The sequence below is a fragment of the Sebastes umbrosus genome, chromosome 4, assembly GCF_015220745.1.
Source record: "Sebastes umbrosus isolate fSebUmb1 chromosome 4, fSebUmb1.pri, whole genome shotgun sequence".
In the NCBI taxonomy this organism is placed as follows: Eukaryota; Metazoa; Chordata; class Actinopteri; order Perciformes; family Sebastidae; genus Sebastes; species Sebastes umbrosus.
The window spans coordinates 6,777,124-6,799,831 of NC_051272.1; the positions used below are offsets into that span (position 1 = coordinate 6,777,124).

General features: G+C 39.8%; 1 protein-coding gene and 1 long non-coding RNA gene across 3 annotated transcripts in view; one reads left to right on the forward strand and one right to left on the reverse strand.

Annotated features, from left to right (window-relative positions):
* Positions 1-17,559, forward strand: part of swap70b (switching B cell complex subunit SWAP70b) — a 37,254-nt gene extending 19,695 nt beyond the window's left edge. The window contains exons 7-12 of the mRNA XM_037766546.1: positions 623-804; positions 6,421-6,528; positions 8,508-8,674; positions 11,129-11,327; positions 12,189-12,285; positions 14,920-17,559. Coding sequence (XP_037622474.1) covers positions 623-804; positions 6,421-6,528; positions 8,508-8,674; positions 11,129-11,327; positions 12,189-12,285; positions 14,920-15,038 — 872 coding nt within the window. The 3' untranslated portion in view covers positions 15,039-17,559. The remainder of the gene's footprint in view (positions 1-622; positions 805-6,420; positions 6,529-8,507; positions 8,675-11,128; positions 11,328-12,188; positions 12,286-14,919) is intronic.
* LOC119486449 overlaps positions 1-22,708 on the reverse strand; it is a 68,779-nt gene that overhangs the window by 2,410 nt on the left and 43,661 nt on the right. Inside the window, exons 4-5 of one of the 2 annotated variants that reach the window (XR_005206533.1) lie at positions 14,880-14,984; positions 6,397-6,510 (exon numbers count right to left, since the gene is read on the reverse strand). This is a non-coding gene — a long non-coding RNA (uncharacterized LOC119486449). Of the gene's footprint in view, positions 1-6,396; positions 6,511-12,280; positions 13,505-14,879; positions 14,985-22,708 lie in introns of those variants that run through there. The other variant, XR_005206534.1, reaches the window with a different exon arrangement.

Genomic DNA, 22,708 nt, shown 5'->3' on the forward strand with positions numbered 1-22,708 from the left:
AATTGTAATAAAAATTAATTTCACAAAAAGGTAAATTAGAAATAACCGCCCATGTTTTTCTTCTTCTTCATTACATACAGTAATTCCTCTTATGATACAAAGTAGGGCAATTATTTTCATTATTGGTTAATCTGCAGGTTATTTTTACTCTTAATTAATTAATCGCGTATTCTATCGAATGTCAGAAAATAGTGAAATATACACTTTTCAGAACCAAAGTTGAAGTCTTCAAATGTCTCTTTTTGTAAAATTAACATTTCAAAACCCAAATATGTTCAATTTACAATCATAAATGACAAAGCAAGAAAGAAAAGCAGCAAATATTCACATGTGATAAACTGGAAGTTGATAATATTTGGCATTTTTACTTAAAGTGTTTGAAAACAACTAATTTATTATCAAAATAGTCGCAATTCTTTGTTTATCGACTAATCGTTTCAGCTCTAATATGAAAGATATTTATAAACATATGATTTTTGTTGTCACATAATTGTATAGACACATTAATCCAAACCGTCACAGCTCTTCACTGATTATCTGGACCTTCTTATTAGTTCTACTTTGGTGCACATACATTTACAGACATGATTTTAATGTCTCTCCTTCATGTTTTTCCTCTCAGCCATTCAGACCTGTGTGAGCCTGCTGCGTCAGGGCCGGCCGGCGCCGCACCGCGAGGCTCGACAGAAGCGGCGGGAGCTTCGACTGAAGCAGCAGGCCGAACAGGAGGAGCTGGAGCTGAGGATGAGCGAGCTGCAGACGGCCAACGAGGTCAAACAGTTCGAACTGGAGAACATGAGGAAGGTGAGGAAAAAATAAAACACACATTAAATGTTCCCTCTGTGAGTCCAGTCTGGTCAGGAAACGTCTGGTGCAACATCTGTTCCTTTTTGTAGTAATTAAGAATAGCTCAGCGTGGAAGTGTTTGTTTCACACGAGAACGGCGGGACGGATCTATGATGACATGATATAGTGAAGACTGAACCTGTTCCAGATTTATCCTCTATGTTTCAGAGATTGTAACTTCTGCATGTTGATCTAAGCTGCACTTCCTTTTTCTTTGGGCCAAAAATAGTGCATCAATAGTAAAAATGTGCATCAGTTGTGGAGGTTGTTTCCATTATTATAATGTAAAATACCTTTAATATAAAAGAAAAACACTGAACGTAAGTGATTAAAATTTCTGCAAAATCAAACATATAAAGATAAAGAGCTCATAAAACTGCTGGTGGAAGAAGTACTCGGATCTTTTACTTAAGTAAAAGTAACGTTACTACAGTGTAACAATACTCTGTTGCAAGTAAAAGTCCTGCATTCAAAATCTCACCTAAGTAGATTAAAAGCACAAAAGCATTAGCATTAAAATATACTTAAAGTAGAAGTACTCATTAGGCAGAAAGGCTCATTTCAGATTCATATTTATTATATAATTTGATTATAATTATCAATGCATTCATGTGTTCATCTCTTTAATATTGCAGCTGGTGAAGGTGGAGCTAATTTTAACTACTTTATGTACTGCTGGGTAGCTTAATCTAATACATAATAATGTATTTGTTGATTATATTTTGTATTAGTAATCTGAATCTGCAAAGGAACTAATGTTATCAAATAAATGTAGGGGAGTAAAACGTACAATATTTGCCGTCAAAGTACTGGCAAGTACGTCAAAATCGTACTTAAGTAAATGTACTAAGTTACTTTCCACCACTGCATAAAACACCCGACACCAAGACAAACAACACCAAACAAACAGGTGGATTGGGACAGACGAGCTACACCTACAGCCTTATCAGCAAAAGGAAAAAAAAGGAAAGGGCGATCCAGGAAGTAATTCACTGGAATTTGTTTGTGAATGAAACCGGATGGATTCCCCCAGAGGGAATGTCTAAACATGTAAGATAAAAAAAAATAATTAAGGTAATCAAAGCACACATGTCAGACGAGTTTAACAACGGGAAGTAAGGGCGGGCATTCCCCTTCCAGGATCAAAGTCAAAGTGACTTGGAGGAAGAAGACACGTTGTTCCCAAACAGTTTTAGTTTAAAAATGACTTTGTGTTTCAGGCTGTGTGTGTATTTAAGACACAACTGTTCATTTTCATAGCTGACTCAGCTGTTTGGATGTTCTGTTCTTTATCAGGAAAGTTTCTGTCTGCTCTTGTTCTGTCTACATGGACAGAAATCTCAATTTTGGTTTGGTTATCGCTGACTGAATCCGTAAAGTTCAGACTGACTTTTAGCCTTGTGGGGGAAAAACATTAATTAGTACAATCAAGAACACATTCCTGTTAGATTACTTTGTAACATCAAGACCATATTTCTACTGTTTACCTCGTGATAAGATAAAATAATTTGCCGCCATGATAACTTTCTCGTCTTTATAATATTATCAAGGGCTGTGCAGTGTTTTGGCGTCTGATAAGCATAATGTCCCTTAAGTAAAAATAGCAATTGTAAAAAAAAAACTCTACACGCTACAAGTAAAAGTCCTGCATTCAAAATCTTAAAGGTCCCATATTGTAAAAAGTGAGATTTTCAGGTCTTTTACATTATAAAGCAGGTTTAAGTGCTATATAAATACTGTTAAACTATCAAAATGCTCAATATACGGAGAAATACACACAGCTCGTATTCAGAAATTTTGCGTTTGAAACAAGCCGTTAGGATTTCTGTCAATTTGTGATGTCACAAATATACAATATTTAGACCATTACACGGTTTTAAACGTAAACATTCTAAATATGTCCCAGTTTATTTCCTATTGCAGTGTATGTACGTAACATCAACTGACAGGAAGTAAATATGGACCCAAACTGTTGCCTAGCAATGCAATTCCATTGCAATTCCGTTGAAATGTGCTAAAACTGAGTGTTTCAGGCAGAGGGTAAATACAGGTATATTCAGGCGGACAGTACGAGGAAAATAAAGGTATTATCTAAACATTAAAGCACGTAAACATGTTCTAGTAGAAACACAAAATAAAAGAATGAACCTGAAAATGAGCACAACATGGGACCTTTAAGTACAAAAGCAATAGCATGAAAATATACTTAAAGTATCAAAAGTAAAAGTAACTCATTATGCAGAATGGTCCATTTCAGATTCATGTATATTATATTATTAGAAATAATTATTGATGCATTCATGTGTTCATCACTTTAATGTTGCAGCTGCTGAAGGTGGAGCTAACTTTAACTACTTTATATACTGCCGGGTAGCTTAATCTAACACATCATTATGTATTTGTTGATTAGATTTTGTATTAATGATCTGAATCTGTAAAATAACTAAAGCTTTAAAATAAGTGTAGTGAAGTAAAATGTACAATATTTACCTCTGACATGTAGTGGAGTAGAAGTATAAAGTACAAGTACCTTAAAATTGTATTCAAGTACAGTACTTGCGTAGATGTACTTATTTACATTCCACGACTGTATCATGTCCTGTAAGAATTCCTTTGTTATTACTGAGCGTATTAATGTTGGACATCAGAGGAAGTATGTTTTCCTAGAGGGAGATACTGTTTATAGATATCTTCTCAATCAGTTATATCATCGCTGTAGTGACAGTACATACTGATGATGTCATCACAACACAAAGTCTCAAAGCTGACTAAACAACATTCCTCAGAGGTAATGTCACACCTTTAAAACAACACAGACTGAGAGTAACGTGTATTACCTGTAGAGCTTCTATAAATGACAAATTGCTGGTTTCAGGCTCGCAAACACAAACACGGTTCACACAACAATTAAAGTAGGTCACCTAAAAGCTCTGGTGGGTTTTCTCTGAAACTCACTTCCAGCTCATGAATACCAATAATAGCTCCGCTCCGCCCCGCGGCCCCCGACTGATGAATAGTCTGTCACAAACAGAGGAATGTGTATTGAACCAGGAAGGAGGCGGAGGGAGCGACATTAGTCTCCATTAGACATGTTTTTCCAGTAAATCTCCCTAAACCTGATTCACACTTCTGTCTGTTGACCACGCTGACTCACTGGTTGTGATTATGTGGATTCTCGAAATGCTGATGATGAATGGCTGCTTCCTGTTAACACTGGAAACGGCCGTGAGGTTAACCCTTGTGCCAAACTAGGGACATTTTTTTTTCAGTCATTTTGGGTTTGTCAATGCATATGGCACACATTTTGGCAAGGGTGTGAGTTTTGTTTGAGAATTTATGGCTGACGTGTTGCATTAGATTGTACCGGTGTCCCTAATAAAGAGGTCACTGAGTGACAATATATCAGTTTATCAGGTATAGAACGATGACCTCCTGAGGGCCAGATGATTCAAATTGTGTGAACTAAAACATAAAGCTGGACATACGCATGGTTCTGTTTTATAAATCTCAATCATTGTGAGACTGGGCATAGCCTTGTTTCTGCCCCCACCGTTAGCCATAAACGGATGTAGATGCCCTTAATGACTAATTTCCATATCAATACTTCTGCCTGCTCCACTACTGTAGTGTTTATACCAGTCATTAACAATAACAGCAAAGAGGAAGCTCCATGTTGCCACATTGGGAAAGGCTCTCCAGCAGCACCAGAGCAGCTATCACTACACACAGCCGTGGACATTTATGGCACCATTATTAATAATTCATCACATGTTCCTGTCAACCCTCATTGGCAGTGATATCTCAGTCGTCATTACTAAATGCCAGATATATAATCAATGACTTAGTTTACAGTAATGGTATCGAAACTAACTTTACAAAGTGTTTCACAGTACAGGATACAATGAAAAGCGTAAAACAGGAAATAAAGGGTTAGTCTTAAATCACAAAGCAACCCACAACATATTATTATTTAGATTCTGTCTCCACCTCATCATATCACTCGTGTTTATCATGTGTAGACCTTGTCTGAGTTATATTCCTCACGTGTGCACGCTCTCACTGCATGTTCTGCTTTTTCTAAGTAACAGTTTATGTGTGAGGAAATGTTTTTTTTGTGTGTGCGTGTGAGCATCATTTATACATCTGGCATCAGGACGTACAGTATTTCCACCATAGTCCCTGGTCCCATAGTCACTAGTTCACATAGTCGTTGTGTAACATACAGTTGGAACAGAGAATAACGGTTTGTCTTTGTGTGGGACGACTCTGCTCTCCATGAATGCACAACAATCTGCCATTGAGGTGAAAATCCTGTTTCGCATAGATGGCTGCATCAATGCACAATGAACACACACATGTATGGCTACACACACACACAATAGGCAGTCTGGCTCTCACACTACGCTGCTATATATAGTAGACTGTCGCAGTCTTAAGACGGTTCACAGCTGGGTGAGGTTACTGATCGACCACCCGCATAACTCGATTAACTTGAAGATTAACTTCTCCTGTTACATCTGCTTTAATGTGCAAAACAATGGAGACGTGCTCCAACGTCTTAACTTTCGTATAGAAATGGAAAATATGAAATAGAAATAATGTTTAACTGAAAGGCACTCAGAGACCAAACGTCTGCTGAAACTGCCTTTACTTAACTCGCTGTTTCATTCCTCTCTCTCACATTTAAAGTTTTTTAATTAAAAAAAGAAAGAAAAAACACAAAACAATCCAAAAATAGGTGACGACAACTAAAGGAAGACAAACTGAGTTCACTCTTTACCATTTCAAATATAGAGTAAGGTAGAGTTATACATAGATTTACAGACTATGAGTGTGTTAAAGGGCTGATGGAGAAGAATGAGCAGTGACCAACAACTTTATCTTTTATAGTTTTTATTTTTGTTAAGTGTTAGTAATGTTAGTTTTATAATATTGTCATCTTTGGAGGTTAAAGCAAACATGAGTTGTGTATGAATGTGAAGGTTAGGGGAGGGTAGATCTCTGAGGAATATGGAGGAGCAGACAATATAAGTTTTAGTTTATTTTTTAATGCTGCAAAAATCCCTTTCTGAGTTGGAATAAAATGTCTTAATCTCTCATAGTCATATCTAGACTTGGATCCACAACAATTCATTGCAATCTGTCTGTCACTATGCAGTTCATGCAGTCACCTTTTCAGTACGTTTTTTATTTCAATATGCATGTCTTAGCAAGAAATCTTTTAGCAGTGGACACTACTTATGTTCACTCTCAATTCCTCTTCAGAGCTTGCATCTCTGTCTTTGTTAAATAAAGGTTTTACATCTCAAGAACTATTTAGATGTAATGTATTCACTTCTGTTTATAAACTGTAGGCTACAGGTTGCTTCTTGACCTTCAAACTAAAATAAGCAGACTGTAACCCTTCCCCCTGATAGGGCCATGGTCTCCATTTAAACTCTCTGTTTAGATGTTTCTGCCTTCTTTATTTTTATATTTCACATGAATTTAAAGGTGAAACCCAGTTGACAGAAAGTAAAAAGGTGCTTTTATCAACTGGGAATATCTGACCTTTTTTGTTTCTCTTTTGGCCAGGCTCTGGAGGAGGCGGCGACTAATGCAACAGAAGAAGAACGAAGGCGTCTTCAGACCCAAACTGAACTCCAGGACCGCTACAGGATTGACCTGGAGAGAGAGAAAATGGTACGTCACTCCTCGTCATCTTCCACAGAGTTATGTCAGAGCAAGCGGTGGAGCAAGAGCAGCTTAAAGGGATAGTTTGGGTGTTTTGAAATGGGGTTGTATGAGGTACTTATCCATAGTCAGTGTAGATGACGGTCGGCACGCCCCCAGTTTGGAGAAGCAGACAGGAGTATCGACACCGGAGAAAAGCAATGTACTGCTGTGGACGGGGGCAGCAGCAAAACGTATTTTAGACACCTAAAAAAATCAATATCAGTTTAAGTGTACGCTATATTTAGAATATTTTCTGCGCTTTATCTTGCCGTCAGACAGCTCTTTCCGTCGTATCCATCTATGCTCTTGCCAAGGAAAACCAGACTCCATTGGAAAAAAACTATAGTTTTACCTCGCAGAACACGGGGGTTACTGGTCTACCGCTGTCTCGATCGGTTAGTTTGTTTGTGTTATTGAGCGACGTTGGTGAATCCGAACTAACCAAAGTCACACAATAACACAAACAAACAAACTGATCGAGACAGTGGTAGACCAGCAACTCCTGTGTTCTGCGAGGTGAAAATGACTGTTTTTTTTCAATTGAGTCTGGTTGCAAAATACAACAGCACTGTATTGCTTTGCTTGTGTGTGGTAACTCCTGTCTGCTTCTCCAAACTGGGGGCGTGCTGACCGTTATCTACTGTAGGTAATACACTGACTGTAGATAAATACCTCCTATAACCCCAATTCAAAACACCCAAACTATCCCTTTAAATACAGCTTCCTCTTTTTGGTATACTGTACTGTAGGTGTTTTTTATTAGTTAAGTACAATATTGTCATGTGACATTTATCTACCGGTGTCAGGTTAAATGAAATGTAAAAAAGATTCTTAGTAGAACAACTTGGAATAGATTTAAAGTTAAGTCACACTACAGCTCAGAGTGAAGCTGAAACAGCAGACGAGTTGTTTTAAGTTGTGTTGATCACTACATTTAATAACGCAATAGGTGGTGAAGACATCTCTACGTAGCTTAATATTGACATGCTTCGCTGCTTGATAGTAATTGTAGAACCGTACTGGTTACTGTAAGGTCTATTTGGTAAATGTAACCACCAATAAGGCTTCTACACTGTGCTTCACTGCCTCTGGTGATAGCTAGATGATGTTTAACATCCATCAGTGTCTTGGTGGGCTGTTTTCACGAAGAGACAACTTGAGTTAGATTTTTATTACTTTAATGAGTGAAACCGGTAAAGTGCAACCAAGCCTCAACACGTGTATCTAGTGCACATATTTATACATTAAATATAACATTGTCAGGGTTAAACACTGTGTATAACCTCACCTGTACCTTCACATTTTAAAAGTTCACATTTAAAAATACAAACACAACATCCTTAAATCATAGAGCTAAAACAAGTGATTCTTGTCATTGGCAATTCATTTCTGTATTATTTTTATGATTAGTTAATTATTTGGTCTATAAAATATCAGAAAATTTAGAAAAATGCACATTATAATTTCTCAAAATTGCTTGTTTGGCCAACCAACAGTTGAAAACCCGAAGATAGTTCAACGTAACGTGAAATAAAATGAAAAAAGGTGCAAATCCTCACTTTTTAGAAGCTGGAAGTGGCCAATGTTTTACATTTTTGCTTGATAAATAACCAAAACAACTGATTATTAAAATAGTTGATAAAGTTTATGTTCATCTCTGTGCTAATCTATAAACTCCTTAGCAGAAAATCTAATCTAGATTCTAGTAAACTGCTGATTAATCACAGGCTAATGTACTTTTGTACACAGTATGTGTACTTTACACCCACTATCACAGTGCTAAAGAGTTAACATAGAGCACATGACACTACTTAACATAGGCTGGGCTGGAATACTCACTTAAACGGTAAGATGTAAGTCTTTGAAAACCTGACGTACTCCTTTAGGACCATTTATTAAAAAAGTGATGAATAAAGTGTTTCTCTGTATTTTTCCTGGTTCAACAGGTACGGCAGCAGATGGAGGAGCAGGTGGCCCAGAAGTCCACTGAGCTGGAACAGTACCTGCAGCGGGTTCGGGAGCTGGAGGGCATGTACGGCCAACTGGAGGACGCTCTGGAGAACGAGAGGCGCGCCAGACAGGACGAGGAGGCCGTCCGCAGGCTGCAGGCACGGTCAGTCATTTGTCTGAGTGCAATCCTGTCCAACATTACTGTTTTTAAGAAGCTGTAGCTGGAATGAAGACACTGGTATAATATGAAACTAGAAAACCTTAGGAATCCATTGTTACCAACCATGTCATGTTAGCTTCTGGGGAAAAATGCTAAATAATGCTGCTAATGGGTCCCTTGACCTCTGACCTCTAAATATGTGAATGAAGATGGGTTCTATGGGTACCCACGAGTCTCCCCTTTACAGACATGCCCACTTTATGATAATCACATGCAGTTTGGGGCAAAAAACATGCAGTTTTTTGAGTGCAGTATAAATGTGTTATTATCGCCTATTTAAAAATAGTGTATTTGAATATTTCTGCATACTGGGGTCACTAAACAGTCTTTGAATTACATAAATTGGGTATCACTGTAAAGCTGAGACTCTTGTGGATCCAATGAGCCCAACTGTATTAATCCCTGTATAAAATGACCTGTGGTGACCTCTAGGATAATCACAGCCTCATGAAACTCCTAGAGCATTAAGAGGATGTATGATTTTCCTAGGTACTGTAGATTGACAGCAAGGGGGTTTCTGAGCAGTTTACACAAAAGAAGTGCTCGCCATTCAATCGCTGAAAAATGCAATTCTTACAGTAATCTACAAATGTCAAAAGTTTTTGATACCAAATTGCAGCATGGCTTTTTCTATGGTGTTCCTCAAGGTCTTGGTGTCTTAATGTGGTATTTTGGAGGGATTATCAAGTGATAAAAATGGTTAAATGTAGCACCAAATCTGTGTAACAAATGTTATCAACCCAAAAATTGCTGCAACAACTTGCAACTCACCGGTTGCAACAGCTACATTTCTAGTTTTTAATGATACCAGTACCTTCACTCTAGCTCTAAAGCCGACTACAGCCTTATAAAGACAGTAAAGTCGGTTACGGGTCTCAGAGGGTTAAAGGCCAACTGAAAAGCTGAAATTAAACTCCATGCATCAATAACAAACGTGTTCAGATTAAAATCTATTGAGTTATGATGAGATACCCAAGTTGAACACTTTTTATATAAAAACATAACCAGCTGCTAAAACCACCAGAAGATGCATCATATCATCCAACAGGTTTTTTTTTAAAGTTTGTATGAACAAAAACACACATGCATGAGATGATAAATATCAAGTTCTGCGGATGTATCGAGCTGCTAGTCGCCTCCTTTTATCAGCTAGTCCCAGTTGTCCACTTCAGATATGAGATATCTTACTTCATATTCGCTGTTAGTTTATCATGAAACCATCTGTAAACAGCCACATGGGGCCGAGTCTGCTCCTCTTTTTTTTCACGAGTCTCTCACGCAGCCATACATTCAACTTGTACTTCCCTCTGTCCACCACATTTCCTCCCTTGTCTTTCCTTCCTCTCTGCTGACATTTACTTTCCACCTCACATTTGACTAACCAGTAGTGAGCATGTCAGCGCCATTGTACTGACTGCGGTGCTTAAATTAAACCACTGTGTTAAAGAGACGGCGACCGGTCCTTTATCATTAGATAATGTCGGGCAATTAACGTCGTACCATACAGAGGTTTTTTGGTTGGAGGGTAGGCTTAGGGCAGATTTGAGTTACTTGTGTGTAGAGATGTAGCAAATAGTTTAGCAACTTTTCTTTCCCAGTAAGGTAGTCATTATCATAATGCCAACTTGATTTTTGTACATTTTGTCAGTAGCACCACTTTAGTTCATGTATACAATGTGCAATGATTTTCTATTTCTTTCAGATTATATTTGATGCAAGATTAATGCAGTCAAAAATCAAACAAATGAAATGTTAATTTACTTTATTTCATTCATTCATAAAAGTATATAACAGTGGCCTTACATTTTGGTTCAATGAATCTTTGGCTGCCTTTTATATAAAGTGTGTTTGATAAAGAATATAAACACATTATCAAACCATAATCTTAAATACATGGTCCATAATTGCACTATAGCACCACCTGCTGACACACTGACATGTCACAACCACCTCCACCTTACTGTTGATTTACACTTTAGTTGCTTAACTTTATTACTTGGAATGAGGAAATCTTTGCTACATCCTCTTTCACACATTTTCAATTTAGATAAGGGTTGACATTTGATACTTTTGATTAATTTAAACTTTTACAGTCTAGAGACATTTAATGTTTTCAAACAGAGTTAAAATATACATACAGTTTGTATTAATGATGGGAATTGCAAAAAATGTTGGGATTGTATTGCGGCTCATAATGTCTTTAACAAGAAAAGAATGTCAATGTCAATGAAAATAAATGAGGAAAATGCACACACTGTGCTCAATTTATTATTTATTATTATATGCCTCAGCGTAGATGGTGTTTTATGTGACAATGCAGGGCTCAGACCAGCTGGAAATGAGAAGCCTATATACAGAATGATTGTACTCACCCATGTTAATGTCTGTGTGGAGCAGGTTACTGGAGGAGGAGGCAACAAAGAGGGCAGAGTTGGAGGAGCACCACCTGCGGCAGCAGCGCGCCATCTCCCAGACGGAGGCTGAGAAAAAGGAGCTGGAGAAGGACCGTCTGGCCAAGGAGAGCGCCCTGCAGGCAGCGATGCAACAACTGGAGGAGCTGGAGCAGGAGAGGCAGGGGGCGCTGGAGCAGTACCAGGTCAGCTGATTTATACTCTTATCAACATGGGAGTGGGCAAATATGCTGCTTTATGCAAATGTATGTATATATGTATTATTGTAAATCAACTAACAACATAAAACAATGACAAATATAGTCCAGAAACCCTCACAGGTACTGCATTTAGCATAACAAATATGCTAAAATCATAACATGGCAAACTGCAGCCCAACAGGCAACAACAGCTGTCAGTGTGTCAGTGTGTTGACTTGACTATGACTTGTTCCAAACTGCATGTGATTATCATAAAGTGGGCATGTCTGTAAAGGGGAGACTCGTGGGTACCCAGAGAACCCATTTACATTCACATATCTTGAGGTCAGAGGTCAAGGGACCCCTTTGAAAATGGCCATAACAGTTTTTCCTCGCCAAAATTCTGCGTAACTTTGAAGTGTTATTTAACCTCTTTCGCGACAATATATAATGAACAACAATGTGTTCTTGCACTGTATACCTGTTATGACAGTGATAACAGGTATACACAGAAACTCCCCCTCATTGCTGTTATTTAGGATTTTTTACAGAGTAAATAATTAAGAGCTATATTACATTATGACTTTGTATCCGTCTACATTTACTAAAAAATAAAAATCTTTAGTTCTTAGTTAAGTTGTACCTTTCTTTACCACATGGTGTCACTAATATTACTGCTGGATGGGAGGCAGCTATTTAGACATGATAGAAAATTATGCAAGAAACTCAATAATAATTACATTTTATTTGTTGACAGTATTCCAAAACAGTGCTGTCATTAAACTAGGTTTTCAGAAAAGAAAAACCTCCCCTTGTATTTTACTACCTATAAATAACTTTGTCTCTGTGTTTTCTTGCGTGAACCAGACGGTGATGAAGAAGCTGGAAGATGCAACCAACAACACCAGGACCTGGAAGCACAAGGTGGCTGAACACGAGGGCATGTTACGACTCATTCAACCAGGTAACGGCAACACACACACTGTTTGTACTTGTATCTTTGTGACTGGTTGAGGGGTACGACTTGACTTTAGGATTACGGGTAGAATTAGTTTTAGGGCTGTCGCAATAACCGTAATACCGCATCGGTTCTGCGGTTAGCACTGCACGTTCTGTGTTTTTTTTACTGGTTGGCGAGAGAGGAAGTACTCTACCTTGTGCCGAAATTTACTATAAATATACTCCTCAAAGGACCTAAGATAGTAACACTGGCAAAAAGCGTTGTTAAAGGATATCTTCAGCATATTTCAACTTGGAACCTATTTTCCCATGTTTTTGTGTCAAAGTGACTAATGGGGACAACGCTTTTTGAAATTGGTCCAGTATTGAGGGAGAGCGCCGCCGCTAATGTACGCTCACTAAAAGTGCTTGTTTTTGCCACTGACAGGCTTAGGTTGTTATTTATGTGTTTGACAACATTATGGAAATGACCCTACAGACACTAATAACAATCTGTCAGTGGCAAAAAAACAAGCACTTTGCACTATAAGAGCCTGTTTAACGGCTGCCGGTTACAGCGCTCTGGCTCAATACTGGACCAATTTAAAAATGTTTTCCCTTTAGTCACTTAGACACAAAAACATGGGAAAATAAGGTCAGCGTCGAAAAATACAGAAATGACCATTTAAAGGCAGAAACTCCCATCAGGATTTGAACCTGATACTTCTATTGGATAGAATAGATGTGTTACATACACCACAGGAGTAGCTTTACCATCACGCTCAGCCAGCTCAACCCCTTTACATCCATTAATAACATGTGTTTTTAATAGCTTTAACGGCCGTACTTCCATTGCATCCATTTTCAACTACTATATCTGTGACAACAAAGATATTACTAAACTAGAATTACCTCGTGGTTGTATGCCTCTGCCAACCACTCAAGTTGCAGTTTACATTCATGTCTGTCCAAAATGTCATCACTTCATCATTTTATCCTGTTAGACATTTGTGTGAAATTGTCATACGAATATTTAAGAAGGCTCAAATAGGTAATAAAGACCAACTTCTATGAACTTTATAGGGATGTAACGATTAACAGTTTCACTATAAACCACGGTAAAATTCCCGGTGGTTAGTATTACCTTTTAAAATTTTAATTATCATTAAAACTTTGTTTGATTACCGCCAGTGTTTTGCAAGCCCGGCGTAAACGTTGGCGAGTGTGCGGTCATAGCGGAGCAGCTGTGGGGAGAGAGACAGACAGACAGACGGACAGACAGACGGACAGAGGGACGGAGACAGAGAGCGACAGACGGACAGAGAGAGAGTGACAGAGCAAGAGAGCGAGAGAGAGCGTGACAGGGAGAGATAGAGACAGAGCAACAGAGAGAGAGTGCGAGCGAGAGAGAGAGAGAGAGAGCAACACAGAGACAGAGAGAGTGTGAGACACAGAGACAGAGCGAGAGAGAAAGCGATAGTTACAGTGAGAAAGCGAAAGAGAGGGAGAGAGAAAGCGAGAGACAGTGACAGACAGAGAGCAACAGAGACACAAGAAGACAGAGAGCAAGAGCGTCAGACAGAGGAGGAGAGAGACAGACAGACAAAGAGAGCGACAGAAAAAGAGACAGCGACAGAGAGAGGAAGAGAAATAGCGCGACAGAGAGAAAGAGACAAAGAGCGAAAGAGACAGAGCGAGAGAGAGAGAGAGGGCAAGAGAAAGAGACACAGAGCGACAGAGAGCGAGAACAACAGAGAAAGTGACAGAGACCGAGAGAGCGACAGAGACACAGCAAGATAGAGAGACAGAAAGAGAGAGCGGCAGAGGGAGAGAGACAGAGTGAGAGACAACGACAGACCGAGAGCGAGAGAGAGAGAGCGGCAGAGAGAGAGCGAAAGAGACAGAGAGAGAGCAAGCAAGAGACAGAGCAAGACAGCGACAGAGCGGGGGAGAGAGGGACAGAGAAAGAGACAGCGAGAGAGAGAAAGAGACACAGAGAGCCAGAGAGAAAGAAACAGAGCGACAGAGACAGAGGGAGAGAGACAGAGCGAGACAGCGACAGAGAGACATAGCGAGAGAGAGAAAGAGAGACAGAGAGAGAGAAAGAGACAGAGAGCGAGACAGCGGGAGAGAGAGAGAAAAAGAGACAGAGCGAAAGAGACAGAAAACGAGACAGCGACAGAGAGAGACAGAGCGACAGAGACAGAGACAGAGACAGCGACAGAGAGAGAGAGACAGAGAGCGAGACAGCGGGAGAGAGAGACAGAGCGAGAGAGAGAGAGTGACAGAGAGAGAGAGAGAAAGAGACAGAGAGCGAGACAGTTGGAGAGAGAGAGAAAGAGAGAGCGAAAGAGACAGAAAACGAGACAGCGAGACAGCGACAGAGGGAGAGACAGAGAAAGCGCGACGGAGAGCGACAAAGTGAGCGACAGACAGACAGACATCGAGCGACAGAGAGAAAGAGATATTATAGCGAGGGCCATACCTAGTCGCATTGCTGCAACATAACACACAGGACACAGTTCAATTTTCCATCTGCAAATGGGACTCGATGTCTGTTGCTTTGACTTGTCGTTTACGATGCATTTTATAGACAACACTAGAATGAAACATTCCTACCTCTATGGTGAACAGTCTCTTGATCATTTCTCTCCTCCAGGTTCCAAGGGACAGCAGCTGATCACCAACTGGGGCCCAGCAGCCTTTTCTGACGCAGAGCTCAGCCTGAGGCAGAAGCAATGGAAGGAGATGAAGAACCAGACGACCCAGGCCCAGTAGAGACCCCGTTAGCCCTGAACCTTAATGTCCACAACACAGAGGAGAAGACAACAGAGGGCTGCTGGGATATACTGTCCGGGACACAACATGTCTAACTAGTGACTGGGAGGAGTTCTCTGGTAACTGGATGTTTCAGTGGAGTCCAAATTCAAGATTTATCAGGATAATATGAGGCATTTTCTGATTAGGGGGCATTCAATAATCAATGACCTTTATCCCGTTTATGAATATTTAGTGGGAACCAGCACTGGTTGAGCTGGTACACCTTTGAACAAGTCTGTCATTGTAAGACATTTAAAAGATTTTCACATGAGGATCATTAATTCTAGCAGGGACCCAACAAAAATACTAAGTGAAGGAGTGATAACATCAGGAAACATGCTGGAATAATAAAAGCTTTGTTGTTAAATGTATTGATTGCCATGTCAGTTGCTTGGTCTTGTATAATTGCAAAAAGCAGCTAAAAATGTAGATTGGTAGTGTGATTAAAGTCCAATTAGTGGGGAATTTTCATTCCAAAATGATGTACAGGACATACAATTTGTTATAAAGGTAAAAGAACTCACTTCATAAATCTCCATTAAGCCACAGAGGCTAGCAAGTGGGTAACATAATGCAGTAAAGCAAAGGCATAATGTGTGACGTCTCTTTGGCCAAGCGGACACTTGCGGAAGCGACAAGCATAAATCACGCTTAATAACCACCACAGAAAAAGTATATTACAGTAATTTGGGCTACTCAGCAGGCAATCTACAATTGTTAAAAAGTTTAGCATTGATCCAACATTTACCCAATGCTAATGACTCCCAGTCCGAGCATTACAGTACACTCAAACGTACAGGAACTGGACACATTTTGAAAGATGACTCTACTTTAGACCATCTGGGCTCCTGTAGGAAAACTGCAAGCTCGCTATTGAAGCTTCTGGTCTGTTTTAAACAACCTTTGTTAGTGTGTAGGATTTGGTGTCATCTAGCGATGAAGTTGCAGATGGCAGCCCTCTGAAACCTCTCCCATGTGCCAAGCGTGTAGGAGAACTACGGTGGCCGATGCAAAAGTTTGAAAACGCAAATGGCCCCATCTAGTGCCAGTGTTTGGTTTGTCCTTTCTGGGCTACTGTAGAAACATGGCGGCCGTGAAGAGGACCCGCTCCGTATTTAGATATAAACAGCACATTCTAATGGTACATGTCCACAGCCTACATCTTTTCCACGCTTCCCATTCATTATCCATGTAAGCAGCCGCGTGATGCATTCTTGTAGCGTGGCGGCACGATTCGAGACACGGGGCGCCACGTTGGCCGCTCCTCATTTGCATAAAGTTGAGGTCTAGGCTACTTTAACGCAAATACGCAAAAATAAAGACAGCTTAATTTTTGATTGAACTGGATGTCTTATTTCTCACATAAAATATTTTCAGAAACACATTTCAGTGAACTATTTTTGTGATATAAGAGAAGAAAGTTTCCAAAAGTTTATGTACCATAAAGTAGCAAAAACACGACGATTCTTATTTTCAGGCGATTATACACTGAAGATACTTATTAATATTATATATTCCATTTCTGCCAATAGATCCCCCTAATTGTTACACACTGTTCCTTTAACAGTGGACACAGTCGATTATATAAGAGCTGACCATGGCTAAAAATCCTACTGAGCTAACAATACATACATAATTTAAATCTGTTGACTTTAAAATGTGCAGGTTATTAAAATTCATGAGTTCAAGAGTGCCCACCACTACCTAGTATCATTTTGTCCTGACAGTTGATTTATATCTATGAAATGCACTACTTTTTAACCAGAGTCGGACCTGTCCAACATAAATTGTTTGAGTGTGTTTTGGGTTCAAGTTGTTGTAAAGTTAAGAGATGTTGAACCACATCAATCTATTAAGTTGTAATATCTTAAAAAAAAAGCATAATCTATTTGAAACTGCCACAAACTGTTCTCTTTCCTGTTGCTATTTTCCTATTGACTCTTTGGGACCATTTTTACATGAAAATATAAATATAAGGGATTTTTGTACATATATTAACGATGTTTTTTGTTTTCCTTACTAAAGTTCAGCTGCATGAGGGCAGCACCAGTAGCACTTGAGGATGACATGTCTAATGTAAAGTCCATGATGTTTAACAAAGTTGTCTTCTAAATAAAAAAACAAAAACAGCCTGAATTGAAATACCATGTACACGATTCACTAAACATTTTCTCATCATCATGAAAGTGCTTTTTTTTTTCTCCGGTTTGTCTGACCTAGATTTATATCTGTCTAAAGAACTGGCTCTTAAACATTTCCTGCTTGTAAACACAGTGTCAGAAATAGGGCATTTAGCCAAAGTCTCACTCCGAACAAGAATGCTAACTGCAGAACATTTGTACTGTGTTGTTGTACTATAACCATCAGTGCCTTTGATACTGTCATGAGTGAACATTGTGATTTCTATTTTATGTTTTTATATATATATGTAAAAAGCTGAAGACTGAACTATGGAATAAAACACATCTTGACTAACAGGCTCACTGTATTGACTGTATTTTGTCTTTGAATAAACCCTAATCAAAGAAAACAGTGCTGCACAAACCCACGGCCAGCTGCACTGTTGCCTTGACCTCATATGTTCACCAGAGGGCGCTAGAGTGCCACAAACACCACACCACTACAGAAACCGGTTAGAGAAGTTGTGTAATTCTGATGGCTAAAGACAACAGAAGCATGGGGAGTTACACTTACTGTCACACAGTAATAAATGTGTAAAGTGTAGGGGACAAAATAATTATAGAGAAATGGTGACTTCATTTCCATGACCTCACTGTCTAGACCTTCCATTTTCCAAAATAAAGTTGATCACTGTCCTCTGTCTCGCTATGTACGATATAGTCATTATCATCAGGATCATGTGCTATTCTATAATTGTATTAATGTGCAACTGAACTATCATCCTGTTTTTGTAATGTCTGGTCGACAAGGGACTTCAAGTAATTTTGGGGCATGCAGAGAAGTTTAACAGAGACTGAGAATGAAATCTTCCTTAATTATCAAACTAAGAATTTTTGTGGGTATGTGTAATGTATTCAAGATATTTAATGTTTTTTTTAATGTTTGATTTCATGAACATGTTTTTTACAAAACATTTTTCTCATTTCACTCTCAATACTAAATTATGCCGTATACAAGAACGTCTCTCAAATAAATGGATTTGATTGAAATCAGCAACTATCTGATGAAAGATTATGCAAATGAGAGAAGTGCAGAATGATTGGTCAATTAATCAACTACATGACAAGTTTATCGGCAACTATTTATAGAATAGATTTAGGACTGTCTCAATGAAGGAATTTCCCCTGCGGTGATAATGATCGGCTCAACAGCGTGAGATGCAATATCACTGCCATGTTTTTCTTTTTCTTAATTAATCCTGATTTTAGAGCTATATAAATAAGCTTTATTGTTAGGCTATTATTACGTACATAGTTGCTTTGAAATGATTAAAATGACAGTTTTAAAACGAATTAAATACTTGTTTTTTGTTCAATACAGAACACAGATGAACAATGTGGCACAGCGATTTATTGTTAAAAGGACTATTTGTAACTTTCAGAAATGCTTGTTAACAGCAACACCTGTGACCATTAAGTCAACGAAAGTCAGCATCGGGCTCGCACTTGCTCTCTCTAAATAGACATGAACGAGCATCGCTCAAAACAGTGAGGCGACACACGTCAGCTAAAACCATAATATCACTCTATATTTCACCTGCTTGGCAGTAGTGTTAGCTGACCAGACGAAGGTCTCTCCATGAATCAATGCTGATCCTAGTGTTGGCTTTTCCTGCCTCAGCGCAGGCTGAGGCAGCGGGGCTCCGCAGCGAGTAACGTTGTTGTCTCCGCCCGCAGCCGGAGAGAGCAGGAAGACACCGGCACCCGGTCGGTAACGGGACGATAACGTTTCTCGCTGCGGAGCCCCGTCACTTCACAAGACACCTGAAACCTCTGTTGGTCTGGAGGAGCTGAAGCATTTATTTCTGCACAAACGTCCACTGTACATTCACTAGATATCTCAGAACTAAACTAACTCTTCTGCAGTGTGGAGTGAGCGCGCGTTCACGTCTAGAGGTGGAGCGAGTACGCGAGAACGTGCGCTGTGTGAGTGAAGGCAAGCAGGCAGCGGAGCAGAGGCCCCGGGCACACGTGAGCGCGCATATGCGAGCGTGCATGTGTCCCGACCCCATACATTTATACGCTTAAAAAGTTACAAACAGTCCCTTTAAAACAGTGACGAACGCAGTGTTTTACCCAAAGTTGAACATTTTTCAACTCTTGGCGACCAGAAAAAAAAACACCATACGTGCAGCGCTCAGTGAAGTATAGACGCTCAGTGCCTCGTCACGCTGCTGGCATTTGCAGCATAGTGTAAACGCTCCCATTGCAAAGAATTTAAAAAAAAAATGAAAAAAAAATGAACATAGCGGTTGTTTGTCATCCTCTGTGGTTGGCTTGTCAATAGCGCTGTATTGCAATATTGCGACAGCCCTAAACAGAATAATTGTTTAGATCATTTATCAAGCGAAAACGTCAAATGTGAGGACTTTGGGTTCTGGATATAAGCGATGTGATGACGTCACATTGGGCTCTGAGAAAACTGTGATGGCCATTTTTCACTAGACTTCAATTAAAAAATGGTTAAAATTATTAATTTTTATGAAAAATAATTGTTAGTTGCAGGTATTCACAAGATTACAAATCCAGCCACAAATTCGATGAACGCTTTCATCCAAAAAATTCATACCTAACTGTAGTGACAAAATAACCATATTATGTTGTGTTTTAATTAGCGCTGTCAAAGTTAACGCAAAAACGCAAAATCGATTTGACGCCACTAATTTCTTTAACGCATTAACGCAACTTGCAATTTTTAGGTTGTAGCGGGCTCAGTTTTAAAGCTAGAGTGAAAATACTGACATCATATGAAACTAGAAAACCTAAGGAATCCATGTCATACTAGCTTGTCGAGAAGGCTCCAAAAAGTTCCAAACTTACACTAAATTTTGGCGAGGAAAAACTGGCATGGACATTTTCAAAGGGGTCCCTTGACCTCTGACCTCAACATATGTGAATGAAAATGGGTTCTATGGGTACCCACGAGTCTCCCCTTTACAGACATGCCATATTTTTTATGCTAAATTCATTACCTGTGAGGGTAATTGTCATTGTTTTGTGTTAATTGATTTCCAATAATAAATATATACATACCTTTGCATAAAGCAGCATATTTGCCCACTCCCATGTTGATAAGAGTGTTAAATACTTGACAAATCGCCCTTTAAGGTACATTTTGATCAGATAAAAAAGTTTTGATTAATTTGTGATTAATCGCGATTAAATATTGTAATCCAATGACAGCCCTAGTTTAATGTTTGATATTGACTTACATCAAAATTGGAAAAAAATGACTTATTACATCCATATTGTCAAGACCTATCTGTCCATGATCTGGATCAAAATTGCTTAGCTTATTGCTCAGAGTTCCAACTGGGAAGTTAATTGCATCAGGGCAACTGAGACTGTAAATAACATGAAACAAATAAAGCTGCCATTGATGAACTAAGCAGGTATTTTATCAGACTACCCTGCGAAGGTGCTCCGTGCAGGTTAACTCAAACTGAGAATTAACTGGAGGCTGTATTTGACAAAGACCTGATGTGCAATCTGCAGGTCAGGAAGTTTTCCTCCCCTTAAAGCAACCTGACAATGAGCGTCTAATCCTGACATGATTCAATACGCGTAAATGTGTCGACGCTGCCAGAGTAGAAAAACAGTATCTGAACGTTATGCAAAACAGACCGCCTTGTAAAACCTGCACTTCTCGATCAGCCCCCGCTCCAAAGATCCCCAACTAAGTTAATTCACTCCATCCTCCCTCCGTATCGTGCAACAGTCGTTAATTTGAGTGAGACGGGACAGACCAAACAAACACACACAAAATACGTTCCCAAAAATCTGCCGTCCAGATGCGCTCGGCACATACCACAGCTGCACTAACATTGCTTTATGCAACAAGATGGTCATTACCGCCAAGTGCCGCGCCGGATGCGCTCTGTCAAACCCCCCTCCTCCCTCCACAGCCCCCCATAACCCCCAGCAGCGTCTGTATCCCATCATTCCTCTCTCTTTTAAACATCCTCACACTCATCAGCCGGAGGTTATGAGGCTTGTGGCACGCGTGCTGCATTCCTGGGAGGTGATGCGAAACAGAAATGCATTAAATTCCCGATCTGGAATCCATCGCAGGGGGTGTGTGTGTGTAAAATGTGTGTGTGTGTGAGTAGGGCAGTGGGGGGGAGTTAGGTTGGAAAATAAGGATAAGACGGGGTTAAGGGGTCTCACTGCCCCCTCGAGTATCAGAGCATCTGAGATACAAAGAGTCTGAAGACGTCTGAGGAATTCAAAATATATAGGGTTCGAAAGTTTTAGGAATTCTGGGTATTTACAGCGAATGGGGTTCTCGGGAGCCCCGGGGCCTGCAGAGGTTTACGGAGCAGAGGGGTACTCTTGGGACAGTAAAATAAAACGTCTGCAGAACATTTACCTTCCTTCACAGTATCGCATATGACAATTCATGGACCCCAGGGGTGTGATACGGGCGTATTAAGAGTTCAGAGAAGCATCTGGCGAGAGAGTAGACAAAAATAGCATATCACTGCATCTTCACATTATAGATCTCTACGGAAGATTAAAAGGTCCCCGGAGGATTCCTGTAAGGTTCAACGACGCCAACAGATGTCCTCCCTCCTCCTCATAAAACACCGAAAGTGGGTCCAGAGAGTGAGAAATTAACGGCAGCATTCCACTTCACACCAACGCCGCCGACTATTACTGTAAAGAGCTGCTCTGGTGGAATGTCAGCTTCAACCTCATTTCACCTGCGAGTCATCCCTTTCTCGTCCACCAGCACATGTTTCTCCGCATCGCCCTCATGACATTTCACAACATCCCATTAGAGTTGGATTCGTGTAATGTGGGACTTACACCAATGACTGAAGGTTTTAGTTTAGAGATTTCGTGAGGTTCAAGGGTGCAAGGAGACGGAATTTGGGACAAAGGATCTGGCTCCAATCAGCGCATCTGACTGAGGTTGACTCTGCACCCACAGGAAGGCCGAGCCCGAGGCCAAAGCGGGGAAATCAAACCCATCTTTCTCAATTGTTCATTCCAGATATAAATATCTTTTGACAATGCAAAGAGCCGCAGTAAGGGTGAGCCGTGTGCCACTCTGACCTCCCATTTGTATTTTTACCCTCACAAGTCAGAGGTTACTGTGGATACATGTTAAAGAACATGCACATACACGTTTACCGACTGTAAATCATGTGCAAATGCATGCACACACGAAACACATACACCTGCACGCATGCATAGTGTCCAAACCTGGATGCATGAATGCCCACACTTAAATGTGTTTACATTTACACACCGAAAAAACGCATAAATGCAGCAAGACACACAACTAAATACCTTTACCTAAATGTGCTAATGACACACAGATGCACAGACAATTTATGTTTTAATTCAGCCTGATATGACCTGTAATAAGACAGAAGAGGGGTGACTATGTAGTCCTACTCCATCTGTGAGGAATGCTTTACGTGACAAGATAGAAAGACTTCA